Genomic DNA, 16731 nt, shown 5'->3' with positions numbered 1-16731 from the left:
AAAAATTGATGGCTCCAGTACCCATCAATGAAGGGTTAAATAGTTCGGGCCCGATTTAATCCATTCTTGTACATGAATCAGATCCTACACCTTCATCAAGTAACACTCAAAGTACTAGCAATTTATAACTACACATCGTCGTTCTCAGTTTTGGACTTTTTCTTCTTTCTCTTCTTTCCTTCAGTGGCTGTCCTAGGCTCAACATCTTCTGAAGCCTCCGGCTTCTTCTTTTTCTTCTTCTTCTTGGGAGTTTCATCTTGTTCGAGATTGCCATTGACTGCCATCTCCTGATCCTGTGGTTCCTCTAGCTTGTGCTTCTTTTTCTTCTTATTCTCATTTTCTGGATCAGCCTCTTCTGCAGCAACCTTGGCAGGCTTATCAAGGTCCATTTCTTCACCATCAGCTTCAGCTTTAGACTTCTTTTTCTTATTTTTCTTAGCAGATGTGTCGTTCTTCTCTTTTTCTGAAAGAATTTTTTTGGCCAGCGTGTAAATTAAAAATTAATATGCTTACATGAAATACAAGTTGTACCAATCTGACAGATATGAATGAACAAAGAGCCCTTACCACCACCATCCTCTGAGACGGCATTTGTCATATCATTAATAGCAGCTTTCATCACATCAAGGTTCTTACGCGGTGCAATACCCTTGTCATAGAAGTCTAGTCTCTCCTCAACTTGTTCGCGCAGCTTCTGACCGAAAACTGAGGTATTCAACTCTGGAATCCACAATCAAATGAGAAAAACATAGATCAGATAATAACCATGTGTAAAGCATGCTAACAAAGTTCTCAACTAACCTGAATAACAGTCGATGCGTGAGGCAATGGAACATTTATTTGCCAGGTATCGAGCTATTCTGCCCTTGTTCTTAGTTGACGCACGGCCAATAAAAGATGAGTGGAATATGAGGCCATACTTGGGTGTGTTACCACGAGTTTTCAGAGCTCTGCAGTTAAATGGAGAGAGCAATCGTAAGATTTCACAGATCATAAAGGTAAAAAGATTTGAAATATTTCACTTTAAAAGACTTTGAAAGGAACTGACAATAACCAATGAGGGATTGAAAGAAGATAAGAAGATCATAAGTATTAAGTACCTGAAAAGTGCCTTTTCAGCGCCAAGGAATTTGAAGAGTGGAAGCAGCGCACTTCGCAAGATTTGAAAGACTGCCAGCATGAGAGATTAACCGAGCTCCAACAATTTCACCAATCAATGATGTCAGATTTGGTGCAATGTCATTCATCTTTGTTACTAGATACTCATAAAGATTTTTTCTGTATTCAGATAGATTCATGACCCTTTGAGCGAACTGTTGGACATTGATCAAATCAACTGGTGAAAGATCCTGGCCTGAAAACACCATGGAGAACATAAGTGAACTGCAAAGAAGCCACTACTGCGACTATTAGGGACATACTCAATTATGGAGCAAATTGTATTATAGTTACCCATGGATGCCTTTGCTGCTTCAACAATTTCTTTTGCCTTGTCCTCATCTCCAATTATATCTGCTAAAGCTGGGATGTCTTTTTCTGCTAAATCAGATTTGTTCACCACAAACTTTGCAATCTTAGAATAAACGTAGTTATCATTCACGATTTTGACCAGCTCAGGAAAATGCCAAGAATACCATTCCCTGCATTGTGGTTAAGCACCAATTTATTACATCGATACCAATATCGCACAGAGTATTTTTAACGTATTGCGTCAACAGAATTGGTAAAAATAAGTTTGTTACCACGCCCATCACAAGCATAACAAAACATGAGATAATGCCACGTGGACGGTTTGATATCTCGATGGCATATAGCTTTAGATTTTTTTTTTTTTGACTAACTCACCGGGGGGGGGGGGGGGGGGGGAGAGATTCCCCACCTGAATTTGTCATTGCATAAAAGAGAGGAAAGAAGAGCCTTGACAAAGAACCAAATTGTAATCACAACTAATACAGATATACATGAGGGTGTTCCAGTCATAAACGTCGCATGCACTTGCAGCATGTTATAGGAATCCTCCACATGGTATACCACTACACCAGAAGTACCCATACTTGAGAATTTAACATTTAGATACATGGAAAAATATTAAATTGCATTAGAACTCACTCGAACATTCAGCAGAGATACAAAGAGGATGAATGTGATCAGAGGAATCGAGCAAATTCAATTTAACCATAAAGGATAAATAGAGAGGCCATGCTGGTGGTCCAGTCTTTCTCAGCTGGACCATGTGAATGTAAAGATGGTATAACTGCATGCCCACGGCATAGCATTTCTAGGAGTAAGATACCAAAATATAACCAAAGACAATCTGGGATACCATGGAGCAAATGAAATCAAGAACAAACAACTAGAATATTTTCAGGACACATCAGCATCAAAACATAATTGAGGTGATTAAATTCCAGTCACAACATCTAAAAATCTAAATAAAAATCACTAAACAATGAACATGTAAATTAAGCAAAAGATGGCAACAAACCTCACTCTCATGGAGAAGGAATTGATATCCTTATCAAGTGTATCCAACAAAAAAATCGCTTGAATTACCATGTTATCCACACGGTTCACATTGAACTTAACCTTTGCCCTGCTATAGCTATGCCCCAGGCCTAGCTGAGCCTTTTCCAAGTCAGTTGGCTGCAATCGAAAACAAAGGAGCAAGTAAACAAACAATAACAGGAAAAAAACCATTTTATGCAAGGAACATATGAAAGCATCAAAGCATTGCAGTCCAACAAACATGGTAGCAATAACAGAGGGTTATAATGCAGAACCTCTCTGTATGGAGTTCCAAGCAAATCACTTCATAGTCTAGTAAAGTTGCATTGGATAACAAAGATGCTATGTCAAGCAGCAAGTAGTAAAATCCTAGAGTCAGTAACTCTACAGACCAAATTCACGCAAAATAAAATTTAAGCTAGGAGCATTAGAATTTGTAATTTGATCAGGACTTCAAGTTTTCCGAGTGCAGTATAAGCATCAAAACATCGATCAGCGACACAATACTATTGCAGTAACTGAGATTGCACCAGTGCAGAACTGCAGAAGGCATAGTGCTACCATCCACCCCCACATGGCCACATGCCCCTATTCAGATCAGTTACAATACGATGTCATCAAACATACAGTAGAAACAAGCGCAAATGTGAAATCAACAACCTTGAGTTGATCAATGAAATGATCGAAGTGTAGCCGCACTCCGCGGAGCAGTTCCTGGACGAACTCATTGCACTGGCAGGGGATCCCGGTGGCCTCGGAGATATGGGACCCGACCTTGGGCTCCATGACCCCGACGCTGTACTTAGCCTTCTTCCCCTCCTTCACCTTGGGCAAATTGAGCTCCAGGAAGCTCCTCAGCTCATCAGTCATAATCCCTGCACACGACCACTCAACCATCGCATCACCTATCAATCATTCAGGAGAGCGAGCAGGGGATCGGCGGAGGCGAGAAGGCGCCGTACCTTCGGAGATGGCGTTGCACTGGTTGAGCGCGTCGACGGCGGAGGAGAAGGGGGAGAAGCCGGCGAGCTTGACGGCCTTGCTGAACCGCTGGAGCTCGAGCACGGAGGCGCGGGCGGCGTCCACGCCCTGCCCGATCTCGTCGACGCCGTGGGCGTGGAACAGCGCGTACCCCGACGCCGACTCGAAGAGCAGGTACAGCGCCATCGCCGCCGCAAAGTTCGTCGGCGGCGGCGACCGCGCGACTTCGGAGGTTAGGGTTTTAGGGGAGAGGGAAATGGGATTTCGCGGGGCGCCGTTATTTATGGTGGTTTTGCCTGGCGCCAAGTCAGGGAGTCTCGGTCGTTCGATTTGGATCAATGGTTGCTAGAAATAAAATTACTAGTAAAATTTTGGGTATTCAACTAATTTTATTAGATATATGTGTTTTTCTTTTATTACTAAAAGCTCTTTATTTTGGCCAAAATCCATTGCTATTTGGGCTGTTAAAATCTGAACCGTTCTAATACATTTTTACAGTTTTGGTATTTGTTATTTGTCATACGTCTCCGAGGTAATAATGTCAGTAAGGACAAAGGAAGCAATATGCATAAACAATATCGTTAATTTACTCCATCGATTTGAGTGAATTGTACTTTAAGCCACCTTTTGTCGTATAAGTTTCACTTTTGAACACCCTTAATCCAAGCTTTTTATTTTGGACTAGCTAACTTCATGTTTGTTGCATTTTAAATCACGTCAATTCTCTTATATGGACATGTTTATTCTCTACTCTGACAAATGTATGGCACGCTTGTAGGTACATAATTTTGCAAGCGTAACAGAGCCAAACATGCTTGAGGTTGTTGATGTGCTAAAGAAGCGGTCAGAGGTACTCGTAGGGGTTAATATGTGTTTGTGCGTGTGTTTATAGTGGTGAGTGTACAGTTTATATGAGTGCTTGCCTCTATATTGTGCTTCGCAAGCTTGAGCTCGTTGACGACCGTACCCCTAGAAAGGAGCTTGTGCTCGTTGCATCCACGAGGGTGGCGGCGTTTGGATGAGGCTTCGTCCGTCTCTCTTCGCCAAATCTGGAAGTGTCGACAAAGATGAGAAGGTCTACACTGTAGTGATGTAGTCGAGGTAGGTTTGTCACTGTCAGACTCGGGTGCTGAGGCGACAGGCACGTTGCTAAAGCTCCGATGCCAACTCACACGCACTAGCTGTCTGACTCAGCGAGAAACCCGCGGCGACCCAAACTATGGGGCTTGTAGCAGGGGAGGAATCACAACGATAAGACGTTTGCTGTGAAATTTACGGATGAATAAAGGCTAGTAAAACATTATAGAAATGATGATTTAAAATGTTGTGAAAATTATGGAGGAAGATGATTCGACGTAATTGTATGTTGAACTTTACAATATTATATTCTAGATGACGTGTTATGTTTGTATGATATTTAAAATGCTCTAGAATAGTAATTGTTAGGTGGAGCTCCGACGAACGTCGATGGAGAAAATGCACCAATGAAAAAAAAAAACCTCGTCCACACGCAAAGAGACACACAATAAAACTGCTTTTGATAACTGAGGGAACTGTGTATAACTGGTTCCGGGGTTGAGTGATGGTAATTAAACCGAGGGAGACAAAAATAAACTTTTCACCTTTATTTTATGGACTTTTTTTTTATGCTACACCGCCTGAAGGCCTCACAGACTCACAGTTTTACCGGGCCGTATCCGAGCCCATCGTTTAGCTTCGATTCGACCATTCCCCAAATCCCAATTAACTGAAAAAAAAAAGAAAAAGAAAAAAGTCTCCTCCCAGTAGTGAGTCCAAGGAGAGGGTATTCGAGGGGTTCAGTCGACCGGCGGCGAGCATGGCGGCGGCGGCGTCGGCGGCGGGTCTGGAGGAGGCCCTCAGGCCCTTCCACGATAGGGCCTCCGATGCCGAGGTTCGCGCTCTCGTATCCTTGAGTTCCTGACCGTCGTCTATCCGCGCTTCGTTTCGCTGTGGTCAGAGTTGTTATTAGGTTATTAAGTTGTTAAATTCGTTCGTTGTTGCTAAGAGCGGAAGTAAATGGAACTAGTAAGAATTTTTACTTTTCCAGAAACTAGAACATAGATGGTCAGTTCGTATGGTGGGCTTGATTTGGAGCAAAGTCAAATCGGTTGAGCGATGAACTAGTAGCTAGTGCTAGCATATTTTAGATTCCCTTTGCTCTTATATTATCCTTTGATGACTTGGTGGTGTTACCTGATTTCAGTGGATAATCCATATGATCACCAATTGAAAGTTTTGGCATGAAAGAACCTGAGGAAACTTCGAAAAAACGTACAATTTTTGCGTTATCTAGAGTATGGTGGTAATGATGTTTTAGGGCGAGGTCTGCGTGATATGTACTACATAAAGACAAGTTCTCACCTCCGGTCTGCTTTAATAGAGACAACCTAATTCCATATGTTAATAAATTCTAATGTATGCCTCGGACTTACAAATCGCGATCCTTTTCAGTATAGGACTAGCTTTCCCCCATGCCACGGCAAGTGCCTAAATTAGATTGAGAATTTGGCTTGTTGCTGTATTACCTAATACCTACCAACGTCTACTGGATAACTCAGTGGTTTTAGACTGATAGTTGTCCTGGGAGGTATGCCGCATGGCTATGTTTCTTTATTGTCAGTCAGCATGAATTGATGTGTTTGACCAGCCACGCATCGAAAGCAATGGCATTCTCATCTGGCTTGGTTGCTGTGGTTACACGAATGCGAAATAGGTACAGGTGGTCTTCTCAATGTTTTGTTCCCATATCTTACGCTGTTTCTTTCATCTTGTAGACACGTTTAGCAAAGCTGGAAGCCTTGCTGCTGAACAAAGGTAAGTTAAATATGGGTGTAGCATTTCACAGGTGCTTGTTGGTAAGAGAAATGCCTCATTGTTCGTTTACATGGTTGATTTATCAGATGGCCTGACGAGTGGTTCAGAGACAAATTCATCAGCCGTGAAAGATCTTCAGTCAAAGCTTGATGCAGTTAACACAGAATGTCTTGCTGAAAAGGAAAAGGTATTCATCTAGCTTGAAAATGTCACCAATTGTCACCATCATACAGCTGTTTGATATATAACCATATCTATGAACGATCTCTGTAGAACAAGAAGCTAATCATAGAGAACGAGAAGCTCCAGTACCGTATCACCCATCTCATCCGCGCATTGAAAGAGGCAGATTCAAGATAGAGAGCCCTACCAAGCTGGACCTAAAGCTAAATTTGTTTAAATTGAAGCACTGTGTATGATCTTGTGGTTTTGTGGACTGCGTGTTCTTAGCACCATCCATGAATTTAGCCAAAACTATTCTAGCGATCTTGATGGGTATGGTTAAAGCAAGGTATTGATTTCGAATTTTTGAAACATAATTAAACTGCTTGTATTTGACTATTACACAAAATTGGGTGCGACTCCCTGTCATCTCCCATTTCGCAAGATGATTTCAGTGCTGAAAAGTGAAAAAAATTGCTGCAATTCAACTCAATGTACAGTTGATATGACATGAAATCTTTTGGAGAACTCAAGAGTAATGTGATTAAGCAAAGATATTTTGATCTTTTTTGATGAAGGTGGGTGTGTGATTGCTCCGACAACTTTCATGCCAGAAGACAAAAAAGGTCATCACTTTACTTGTAACTCACATTGCCTCTCACATTCATGCACCATTGCATCCTTTTTTTTCACCAAGGAAAAATATCCTCCTACCACTTGTTCAGACTAAAAGCATCCTCCAATCATGCCATCCATTTGCATTAGTGGTTGATACTGCTAATTTTACTGTTCTCAATGCTCCTCAATTTCCCAAACTACTCATGTAACCATAACCATCCACTCGATCCCTGGGAAACCAGCATTAGCCTCGTGACAAGGGAAACATAGAACTAATGAACACAATCCCATCCGCGTGCAAGCAGGTTAATCACACGAAATGGCACCAAATTCGACAGCGAAAGGAGCTGGGTAAGGGGAGCCTCACTCGTTTCCTTGTTAGTTTATCATCCACGGTTTAAAAACCTTTTTTTTAAGAAACACTGCAAACACATACACTCAAAAATGCTCACACATTCACCTTTATGAACACATATGAACATCCTAAACCTGTAAACCTGTGAACACCTTCAAAAAAAAAATTGGACCAACGTATGTTGAGATTGACTAAATCATCACGGACGTCTCGCTATTGACGGATAACGCCTATCACTGAAGGGATAATTAGGTTTAAATACAAGCATCCATGTCAAATTTAAAACTTAAACCCAGGTTAAAAGTTTTTTCTCACATAGTCTATTTATCAGCATCGGCTTGAAAATTGCTAATAAGTCAGTTTTGAAAGTTTGCACCACAATCATCTTAGCTTGTCATCCAAACTCAATTTTTAAAATGTGAAACTCAATTTAGAGTTTAATTTGTATTTTTTTTCCATGGCAGTCAATTTCCCAGTTCCGGTTTTTGAATTGCTGCTATTAACGCAGTTATGAAAGTTTGCACCATAATCATCTTGGATTTTAGAACTTGCAGCCTCGTATTTTTATTTATGCTTATGCTTATCAACTAAAATTTAAACTTTTCAACCTTAAATTTAGAGTTGATTTTGAGGGTTTTTTCATCGTAGCTTATTTTTTAGCTTTGCTTTTAAACCGTTAAGAACACACATATAAAAGTTTTATTTATAAATTATTTTTTATTTATAAATATACTGTTTCGATTTTTTTTCTTCAATATGACAAACGTTTTTTTTTTTTGAGAGGACAATATGACAAACATTGAGGCTGTTGGTAAACACTGGAATTTCCCCTGTGATTACATACGTGTGCTCGTAATGTTTCTTATCACGGACTGTTGAATCGGATGGGGAGAGAAAAGTTTAGAAGAAAAACAAAAAAAACGGACATGGGGTTAGCTAGCGAGCTCATCGCACCTTCCAGAAGCGAACGTGGCAACCTTCCCTGGGCCCCACCCCTCCCCTCCCACCGGGCCATGTCTCATCGCCAGCCTACCCACACTCACTGACGTCCGGGCCCCACGCGGCTGTCCCTACCGCCCCCGCCGTCACCGACGCGTGGGCCCGGGGTGGCTGTCCCCACATGTCATCGACTCCGTAGTACGGCCTCCCTCCCTCCCGTGCACGCAAGGCATCCATGCCCCGCTTTAAATTGCCTCGCCCCACTGACCGCCGCCGCTTGAGCTGACCTGACCCCGAGCCGAGCCGTACACCACCGGAGGAGGAGGAGGAAGCCGGCGAGGTGACGCTGCGAGATCGGGAGGTAGAGTTCGGGGGGAGGTTTTGGGTTTGGTGGATGGTCACGGCGGCGGCGGAGTTCGTCGATGGGCAGGTCGTTCAGGGACTCGCTGAAGGTGCTCGAGGCCGACATCCAGCACGCCAACTCGCTGTGAGTTCAGCTCGCCCGTTTCATCTTCCTCTTCCTCCTCCTGCTTGTGTTCTTCCTGTGTCCAGTGCTGAGGGTAGAGGCTGCTGCTCCTGCTGTGAGATAGTATTGATATGTGCTTTCTGAAATTCGTTGAGCTTGTTGTGTGTTGATTTGGGGGCTGGCTTGGATGGGGGTACATTAGGATTACTCTATGGGGACGTTGCTGCGGCGCAAATGTGATCTCACTGGTGGTGATGTTTGATGTTCACTGCTCAGTATGGTCAGTCTAGTTGGAGACTGTTTAGAAGGTATCAAGCTGACATTTTCTTAGTCACCTCGATTTGTGGTTAGACATTTTAATAGGCATATATGTTAGGACTTGCGATACCTTGGATGTGTTCCCTGTTTATATTGCTTCAGTAGTACTGAAAGTTTCTGCTGGTAATGGCCTTTCATGGCTGCAGTAACACCTGTCACCAGATATACTGCTTAAGTGGCCAAAGCTATCTCCTTTGGCCTTGCAGGTCTGTTTGTACTACTTTGGTTTTGTCATCATGAGGTTTTCTTTTTTGTTGTTGTCGGTGTGCTATGCAGTTGTGCTGCTGGTTCATCACAATTCGCTATCATCGTGTGTTCTGAAAGCCGTATTTGGAAATTGTTGTCCACAACATGCGCTACACACTAAGAGCTAATATCATTTGGCCCAACTAACTACTGATCATGAATTTTATTATGTTGCTGTTACATCTTTTGGTTGGAGCTGTGTAAAAAAAAAAATGGCTCTCATGTTACTATGTTGGCCATGGTAATTTAGTATTTCACTTGACCCCTATAGAGTTGTTGCTTACTGTCCTATGTGGAGATAAAGAAGCAATATATTAATGCATTTTTTTATGAAATAACTAAGTGACAGGCAGAGAGCATATTTTACATTCGTGACAACTACTATGTTTGGTATGATAGACCTGTTTTGATGTTTTTACAATGTGTCAAGAGACTTGTTGAAACTTGAGACATTCATCAGTCTATGAACCAGGGTCCATGTTGGTTAATGATTGAGATGTCCAGTTAGTAAATGGTGATTTCTATGATCCATGTTGCTGTTACATCTTTTGGTTGGAGCTGCATATACAAAATATGACTCTATGGAGTTGTTTTCTATTCACTGTGGAGATAATGTGCATGTTTAATTTGTTTTTTTTTTCAGAAATAACCAAGTGACAGGTTGAAAACAAGTGTTTTACATTCCTGACAACTAATTTATTTGCTTTAATAGATCTATTCCAAGGTTTTTACAATGTATCACAGATGAGTTGAAATATTGAGTCTATGTACCAGGTGCCTTAATTGTTTCTGAAATTTCAACTTTCAATAAACATGTGCACGGAGTAGCCATGAGAGTACATTTATTTATTTAGTTTTCAAATTTTATATGTAGAGAATGATGACAAATGGTTTGTTGATTTGAGTACACCTATTGCAAACTGTTAGCATAGGTCTGCAACCATATTTTTAGCCATTCACGTATAACATCGACCATATTGTTAATACCCCCATACTGTGATACAAGTCCTTTTATTGAAGGTCCTACCGTACCATGTATATCAAACTTGCAGAAAGTCACCTGAGTCTCATGAGACATTCAGCTCTACTCCAAACATCAAACTTTGAATAGTTATTTTTGGATAAAGCTCTACAGCCGTCTAGCTACTGAGCTGCCTAAGATCATTGTTTTACAATAGTTAGACTAAATTATTTTGTTTGTAAAAATGCAGTGCTGCTGAATTTAGAAGGGAATATGATGGCGCCTGTCTTCAGATGAGAATGTCATACTGTCCAGCTGCACACTTCTTCCTTTTTCTTGTGCAGTGGACAGATTGCAACCTTGCTGGTGCACTTGGGCTGTTGAGGATTCTCATTTATAAGGTTGAGAACAGTCCTGTTTAGCCAAGTTCCTTTCTAATGCTCTTTCTGCTTTATTAGGAGCCATGGTTAATCTTAACTATACAGGTTTATGCTGATGGGACTACCACCATGTCTGCTCATGAAAGGAAAGCAAGCATTAGGGAATTCTATGGTATAGTGCGTACTTTGGATATGCTATTGTTTTACACATATTTCTTGAACTGTTCTTTTTTTCATTAGTGTTGGGGTTTTTTCTGCAGCTGTCATATTTCCTTCTTTGATGCAACTACATGAAGGGATCAATGAAGTGGAAGACAAGAAACAAAAGGCAATCTGTATAGAAAGATATAGAAGACGAGATGAAGATCAGAAAATGGTGATTTCAGAGATTGATGATAACATCGAGGAGGAATGTGGCATATGTATGGAGATAAATGGCAAAGTAGTTCTTCCAACTTGTAGCCATGCTATGTGCATTAAATGCTACCGTGACTGGTACACATCTTCACTCTTCTCTCTGTGGCGTTTATATTGTATAAGGGGGTTCAGTTCAGAAAATATCTTTTATGTTTCTCTAGCTGTATAGCAATAGCACTTCTGCATGATGAAAATTACATGTTGGATCTTCAGTTTAATTAATTAAAACAATGAGACTGTTGCTAACCATCATGGTGTGCCAGTAATATTTCGATTCCTTCAATCAAGTTGCTTGCTTCATCAACTTCTAATTTTATTAGAATCAAATGAAAGAATTACCCTGTTCCTATGTGCTTACTAATAAAAAATTGGACCCTTTTGTGCTTCCTTGAACTCTCTGCGGCTTGCATTTAAATCATTTATTCTGTTGAGCCTGGACAAGTGAAAGACTTATTCAAAGAAAGCTCAAGAGTTTGATGTCCCATGCCTTTCTGATGGAGAACCTACCACTGCTTCTTCTAATCCTGAAACAGGGCTTGGCCTGTTGACTTAGTCATTGAAGGTCCTCCAACCTTACCCCACCCACGGATGATATTCTAAAAGATAGAGGGTCACAGATGATTAAAAAATAGATACAAAGACATTTAAAGTAAAGGGGTGTATATATTATTCATATCCTCTATCTACGGAAAAAATAAACAGAGTTCGTTTTTGGGTTCCCTGAAGGCTGAAGGTCCCAGTGGATTGGTCTTAGCTTGCTAGCTACTGTACTACTAGTTCATGTTCTGGAAACTTGCTGGTGGTAGTTGTTAATTGGAGCCTTTGAGGCTATGTGGTTAACAATCTCTAATGGAATGGAGCAACCTCATTTCAGTTCTTATTAAATGGCTGGTTGCTTTCAGTGACATATTGATCTTTCAGGTTTATTAATTTCTGGTTCAAATGTTCAAAATTTTGGATCTTTGATACAGGAAGTAAAGAATAGTGATTGAAATGGTGGAGGTGTTACTTAATCCAGAAAATTGGCCCTCCTAATTTTCCCTAATTTATAAAATCTACACTGTTTAATGCACATAATGCCTTGAGACATTCAGAAATGAATCTTGTCAACTTGGATAATAACGCGTTAATGTTACCTCAATTGAGAAGGCAATACTGGTGTGGGTAAAGCTCAGCATAGCCAAACTGTTAGCCATGCCAGAACTATTAGCCAATTGCTGCCGGTTGTATGTTGGCATATTAAGTGATTCAAAGTCTCAAATCTGTTTTCATGGGGTACCCTGGCACATAGCTATCAGTTATTCAGTCTATTCTTTTTGGTAATAATTTTGTGGAGAACATTTTTACTCTTTGACTATTCTGCATTAGCAGCTTGAGCATTGCTAAGTTCGAACTAGTACTAGTTGATTGTAAATCCTGACATACTGTTATAGCACAAAGAAGGGCTTGAGTTACTGCAGGTTACATATATTTTGATCTTAGCATGTCATTTGTATCTCTAGCATGTAGTTCTCAATAATCCTAACATGAACTATCTGCAAATATGGCACCTTTCTAACTCTTACTACCTCCGTCCCATAAAAATTGAATTTCTAGGGAATTAAGAACATATTAGGAGGATAGACAAATGACTATAATAACCCTATTTAATGAATGTAGTACATGCATAAATTCCATATATAAACGTGATTAAAAGGAATGTTGAGATAATAGGTTAGAGATGGGATGGAAGGAAGAAGATTACAAGGAAATGTAATCAGTTTAATTGGTCCCACATCAGTAGAAATACAATTTTTATGGGACAAAGGTTCAAAGGTAAAAATTCAATTTTTATGGTACGGAGGAAGTATACTTTATCATGTATTCTTCATTGCAGGAGATCAAGATCCCAGTCTTGTCCATTCTGCCGTGATAGTCTCAAGAGAGTGAACTCGGCCGACCTATGGATATATACAGATAACAGGGACATAGTGGACATGGCGACGGTCCGAAAGGAAAATCTTAGGCGGCTCTTCATGTACATAGACAAGTTGCCCACGGTCATCCCTGAAACTGTTTTTGACGTTTACGATTCCCACGTAAAATGACCTTGCACTCATGCACCAATTCTTTACTGGTGTGTTACTACTAGTGCTGTAGAAATTGTGGAGCCCTTGGTGTTCATGCTGCCCCGCTTGTAAAAGCTGTAAGCAGCTAAGCTCGCCGAGGAGGCTCGCTATACAAAGGTATATATGTAAATTGTTCTTGGCTGTATGGTGTGTGCCTTTGTGAGGATTTAGGAGAATCTGATGCCAGTCAGTCTGTAAGTAAGGAAGAACCAGCAACCATTGACTTTGTTTCTTTTAATTGTAAGCATTTCACTTTCACCCATGAAACAGTGAAGAATGCCATCCTGACAGCTTGATTGCTCCTGTACGATGCTGTTGCTCGTTGTGAATGGGGAGTTTTCAGTTCCTGGAAGAAGAATCAAGAAATGGAGGGCCACTGATTTGATCGTGCACAGAAGTGAGACAAGAGTCTGAACTGGTACAGTATCCCCAATAATAATTTCCTGATCTGCTGCACGTGCATCCTCTTATCTCTGTAATGTCTTGCACGTTCTGAAAATGGAGAAACTCCACTGCATTTGGAGCTCTGCAGTTGGATACTTCTGAGCCTGTTTGGCACAACTTTACCTTTTCTGTAATTGGAGTCCAGCCAAACAGTGTAAATAGTTTTAGCCCCATCTAAAATAAGAGCGGAGTTAGGTGAAGCATTCTCACAAAATGAACTAGAGAGGTGGAGCTGGGTTTATGCTGCTACACAACTCAACTCTAGATTTAACCTCTGGAGCTTAATTTAAGAGTTGGAGCATGTCCTCTGTCAGGATGAAAACTCATCAAGTTTATCTTCGTTCTTGTCCAAATATTTCTGTCATTTGTACATCTCTGAATTTGTTTTTTTTCCCTTATCTTTTCTGATGATCTTACAGTAACCTGTCACATGTGTGTCATTTACTTCAGTGGGTTACTGGGCTCAGCTTCAGAACACTTCAGAGGGCTCCCGGAATGGTCCAGCTTCAGAGTGAAAACGCCTGTCGGAGCGCGTGACAAAGCTCAAAGCAATTTAAAGGATTCCTCATGAAGTCATGACAAAAGAGACGGCTACAACCTTTTTCGGTCACACAGAATTTCGTACCTCCATATTTTGCGAAGCTTCTTTTTTAAAATAATTTGGTAGATATGTGGTGCAAAAAATTCCCTTAATGTGGCTTATAATCCGAAGCAAAATGCACTTCAAAGATGTTTTGGAAATGGTCAGTTGCAGTACGACTGTACAAGATTGTATAAATATATTGTAGCTTTGAACTTTGATCACTCATAATACAACTGGGATGAGTCCGTTCAGGTTAGGGCGCATTCTAACAGGATGATTTGATAAATTATCAACAGAGGAAAATTGCTCGTATGGATGAATTAAATTCTATAATTCTAACGAATAGGTTAGAGAAAAGTTGTTTTGTAAATACTTTTGCAGGAAATTTTTAAATAAACTGTACCTTTTGAAATATGGCACGAACAATCCATGCCTGTATTAGCTAGTAGCTTGATCATCATCTTCGAGGCAGCCTCTACCTCGTTAAGAAAGGGAGTATCCTAACGGAAGTTCAAAACATATGTTCCCTCCAAGACTGAACTAAACGCCGTGTTCACTCTGTAGTCTATACCTATACTGTTTTTGAACCTGCAACGGCTATTATGCTTCATGGAGCAAACAACCCTACCCGGGAAGTACAGCGTTTTGCTCTCCCGACAGAAGTAATCAAGCAGTCCGTACCAGGCTTTGCGTATAATTATAAACTTGGACATACCAATATTTAGATTCATGGCCAGTAATTTTTTTAAAACGGTGTATATATCAAGCAAAAGAAATGTGTTGTCATACTACAGACTTAGATATATAAGATTATTGTTGGAATATGTTTCGAATAAGTTGCAAGATGACTTTTGAGTTAATCGTGGTAAATGAATACCGCTAGTATCAAGGTTTATAACCTGGGTCATCTCTATAAATACGGAGATAGACATGATGTAACCATGTTGACAACATATGTGTTATAGACACAACATGGATGGGTGGTGTTTTTGCAATGGACCTTATGGCGCCTGGCGCGCCAGGTCAGTTGAAGTGGAGAGTCTATAATCAGAGTCTCAAGATGTAAGGTGTGGCTCCATTAGATGATACGCGTACCGCTCTTTTTGCTGTGCATGCCTTGTAGACCAAATAAGTGTGTAACTCAAGGCCAGTTTGATTAACACAGACTCCTATGGAGCCAAACTCTACATAAATAAGTTTTTCGTAATAACACGAAGGGGCATTTAATTTCGACATAAATGTTGATCTCACAAAGTCAGTCAGGGCTTTGGAAGCTATTATCGAACAGAACAATAAATTTTCAAATATAGATGTAGGTAATCACGTAGATAAAATTTTTTTTCTTATCATATATGATAAACGTGCCATCATCTTCTAATGCATTCTAAGGGTAGCGTGATGTTTAATAGGCTTGGCCCACTACATTTGCAAAGAAAATCATCCTTGTAGTGGGTGAAAAAGTTATTAACAGAATGAGTGATACCTTAGGGCCGATGATTTTGTGTTAAGATTCGTGTGACTACTCAACAAATGGGGCGACATTTTGGCCCGATGATTTTATCTTGAGATTCGTGCAACTAACCAAACCCTACTATATAAGCCCTCCCCCTCCTCGCTCCATCTTCTTCCCCATACCCCCCCCCCCCCCGCCGTATGCATCTCCTTCCTAGATAGCCATCTCCCTACATGAATCGAAGCCTACCACCCCGATCTTGCACCATTTGCCTAGTGGAGGGCCACCTTCCACATCGATCTGTCGTCGGTGTTGCCATCGCCACCATGGCACCATCTTGCCCTTCGATGATTTATTTGTCCTCGACTTTTCAAAACTGTGATGTCGTGTGTTGGCAATGTTGCCTTTTGATGATCTTTGCAAGCGATGGGTTCTTGGTTGCCTTGTTGCGCCGTTGTTGGCCACCATCCATCATTGGGTAGTGCTACTTGTCAAGATACTAAGTTTACATGTAGATCTTGGAGAAATCAAAGGAAAATCCTTCTGATCTATTGGAGAAAACAGGTATGTGTTCCTCAACGAATCGTTTCCTTTATGCACTTCGAATTATTATTATTTCAGTCAGGTGGAAACATTATCAACAAAAACAAGTAGATTTGTTAGATCTATTAGTAGATCTACATTTGGATGTATATATATGTACATGTGTCCCTGACTTATTTTTAAGTGCTGGAATCTGATGCATTTGAAGGGATGGGATGGGGATGTTCCATCGTTGATGATAGACATGGAAGGATTAGACGGAATCGTTGATATCCATTGGTGTTTTTGCAGGTGCCGCTTGGATCCACTGTCTTCAACCATTAAGCATTGGTCGAACTTGTCAACGATCAAAGTCTTAGGTGTGTAGATCTTGGAGAAGACAAAAAGGTTAGAAGACCCGACATACATGATTTGTGT

The 16731-nt window shown here is 40.8% G+C and overlaps 2 protein-coding genes and 1 pseudogene across 3 annotated transcripts; 2 read left to right on the top strand and 1 right to left on the bottom strand.

Annotated features, from left to right (window-relative positions):
- Window positions 1-53: 53 nt before the first annotated feature.
- Window positions 54-3721, bottom strand: LOC127779372 (nucleolar protein 56-like; annotated as a pseudogene).
- A 1493-nt stretch (window positions 3722-5214) lies between these two features.
- Window positions 5215-6912, top strand: LOC127779552 (uncharacterized). Its single transcript, XM_052306359.1, has 4 exons — window positions 5215-5398; window positions 6282-6321; window positions 6408-6508; window positions 6595-6912. Exons 1-4 carry the CDS (start codon window positions 5324-5326, stop codon window positions 6679-6681), a joined length of 303 nt encoding a protein of 100 aa, XP_052162319.1. The 5' UTR covers window positions 5215-5323; the 3' UTR covers window positions 6682-6912.
- A 1749-nt stretch (window positions 6913-8661) lies between these two features.
- Window positions 8662-14562, top strand: LOC127779551 (E3 ubiquitin-protein ligase AIRP2-like). Of its 2 annotated transcripts, XR_008018673.1 has the most exons (6): window positions 8662-8882; window positions 10637-10787; window positions 10872-10938; window positions 11027-11261; window positions 13060-13709; window positions 14186-14562. XR_008018673.1 is itself a non-coding variant. In XM_052306357.1 (5 exons), the coding sequence occupies exons 1-5, from the start codon at window positions 8818-8820 to the stop codon at window positions 13268-13270; spliced, it is 729 nt and encodes a 242-aa protein (XP_052162317.1). In that variant the 5' UTR covers window positions 8662-8817; the 3' UTR covers window positions 13271-14140. The 2 variants fall into 2 exon arrangements, 1 of the variants encoding a protein (XP_052162317.1); XM_052306357.1 differs by lacking the exon at window positions 14186-14562 and having other exon boundaries at window positions 13060-14140.
- Window positions 14563-16731: the final 2169 nt, after the last annotated feature.

This window comes from Oryza glaberrima, chromosome 7, assembly GCF_000147395.1.
Source record: "Oryza glaberrima chromosome 7, OglaRS2, whole genome shotgun sequence".
Classification (NCBI taxonomy): Eukaryota; Viridiplantae; Streptophyta; class Magnoliopsida; order Poales; family Poaceae; genus Oryza; species Oryza glaberrima.
This window is presented reverse-complemented; position numbering and strand designations above follow the sequence as displayed.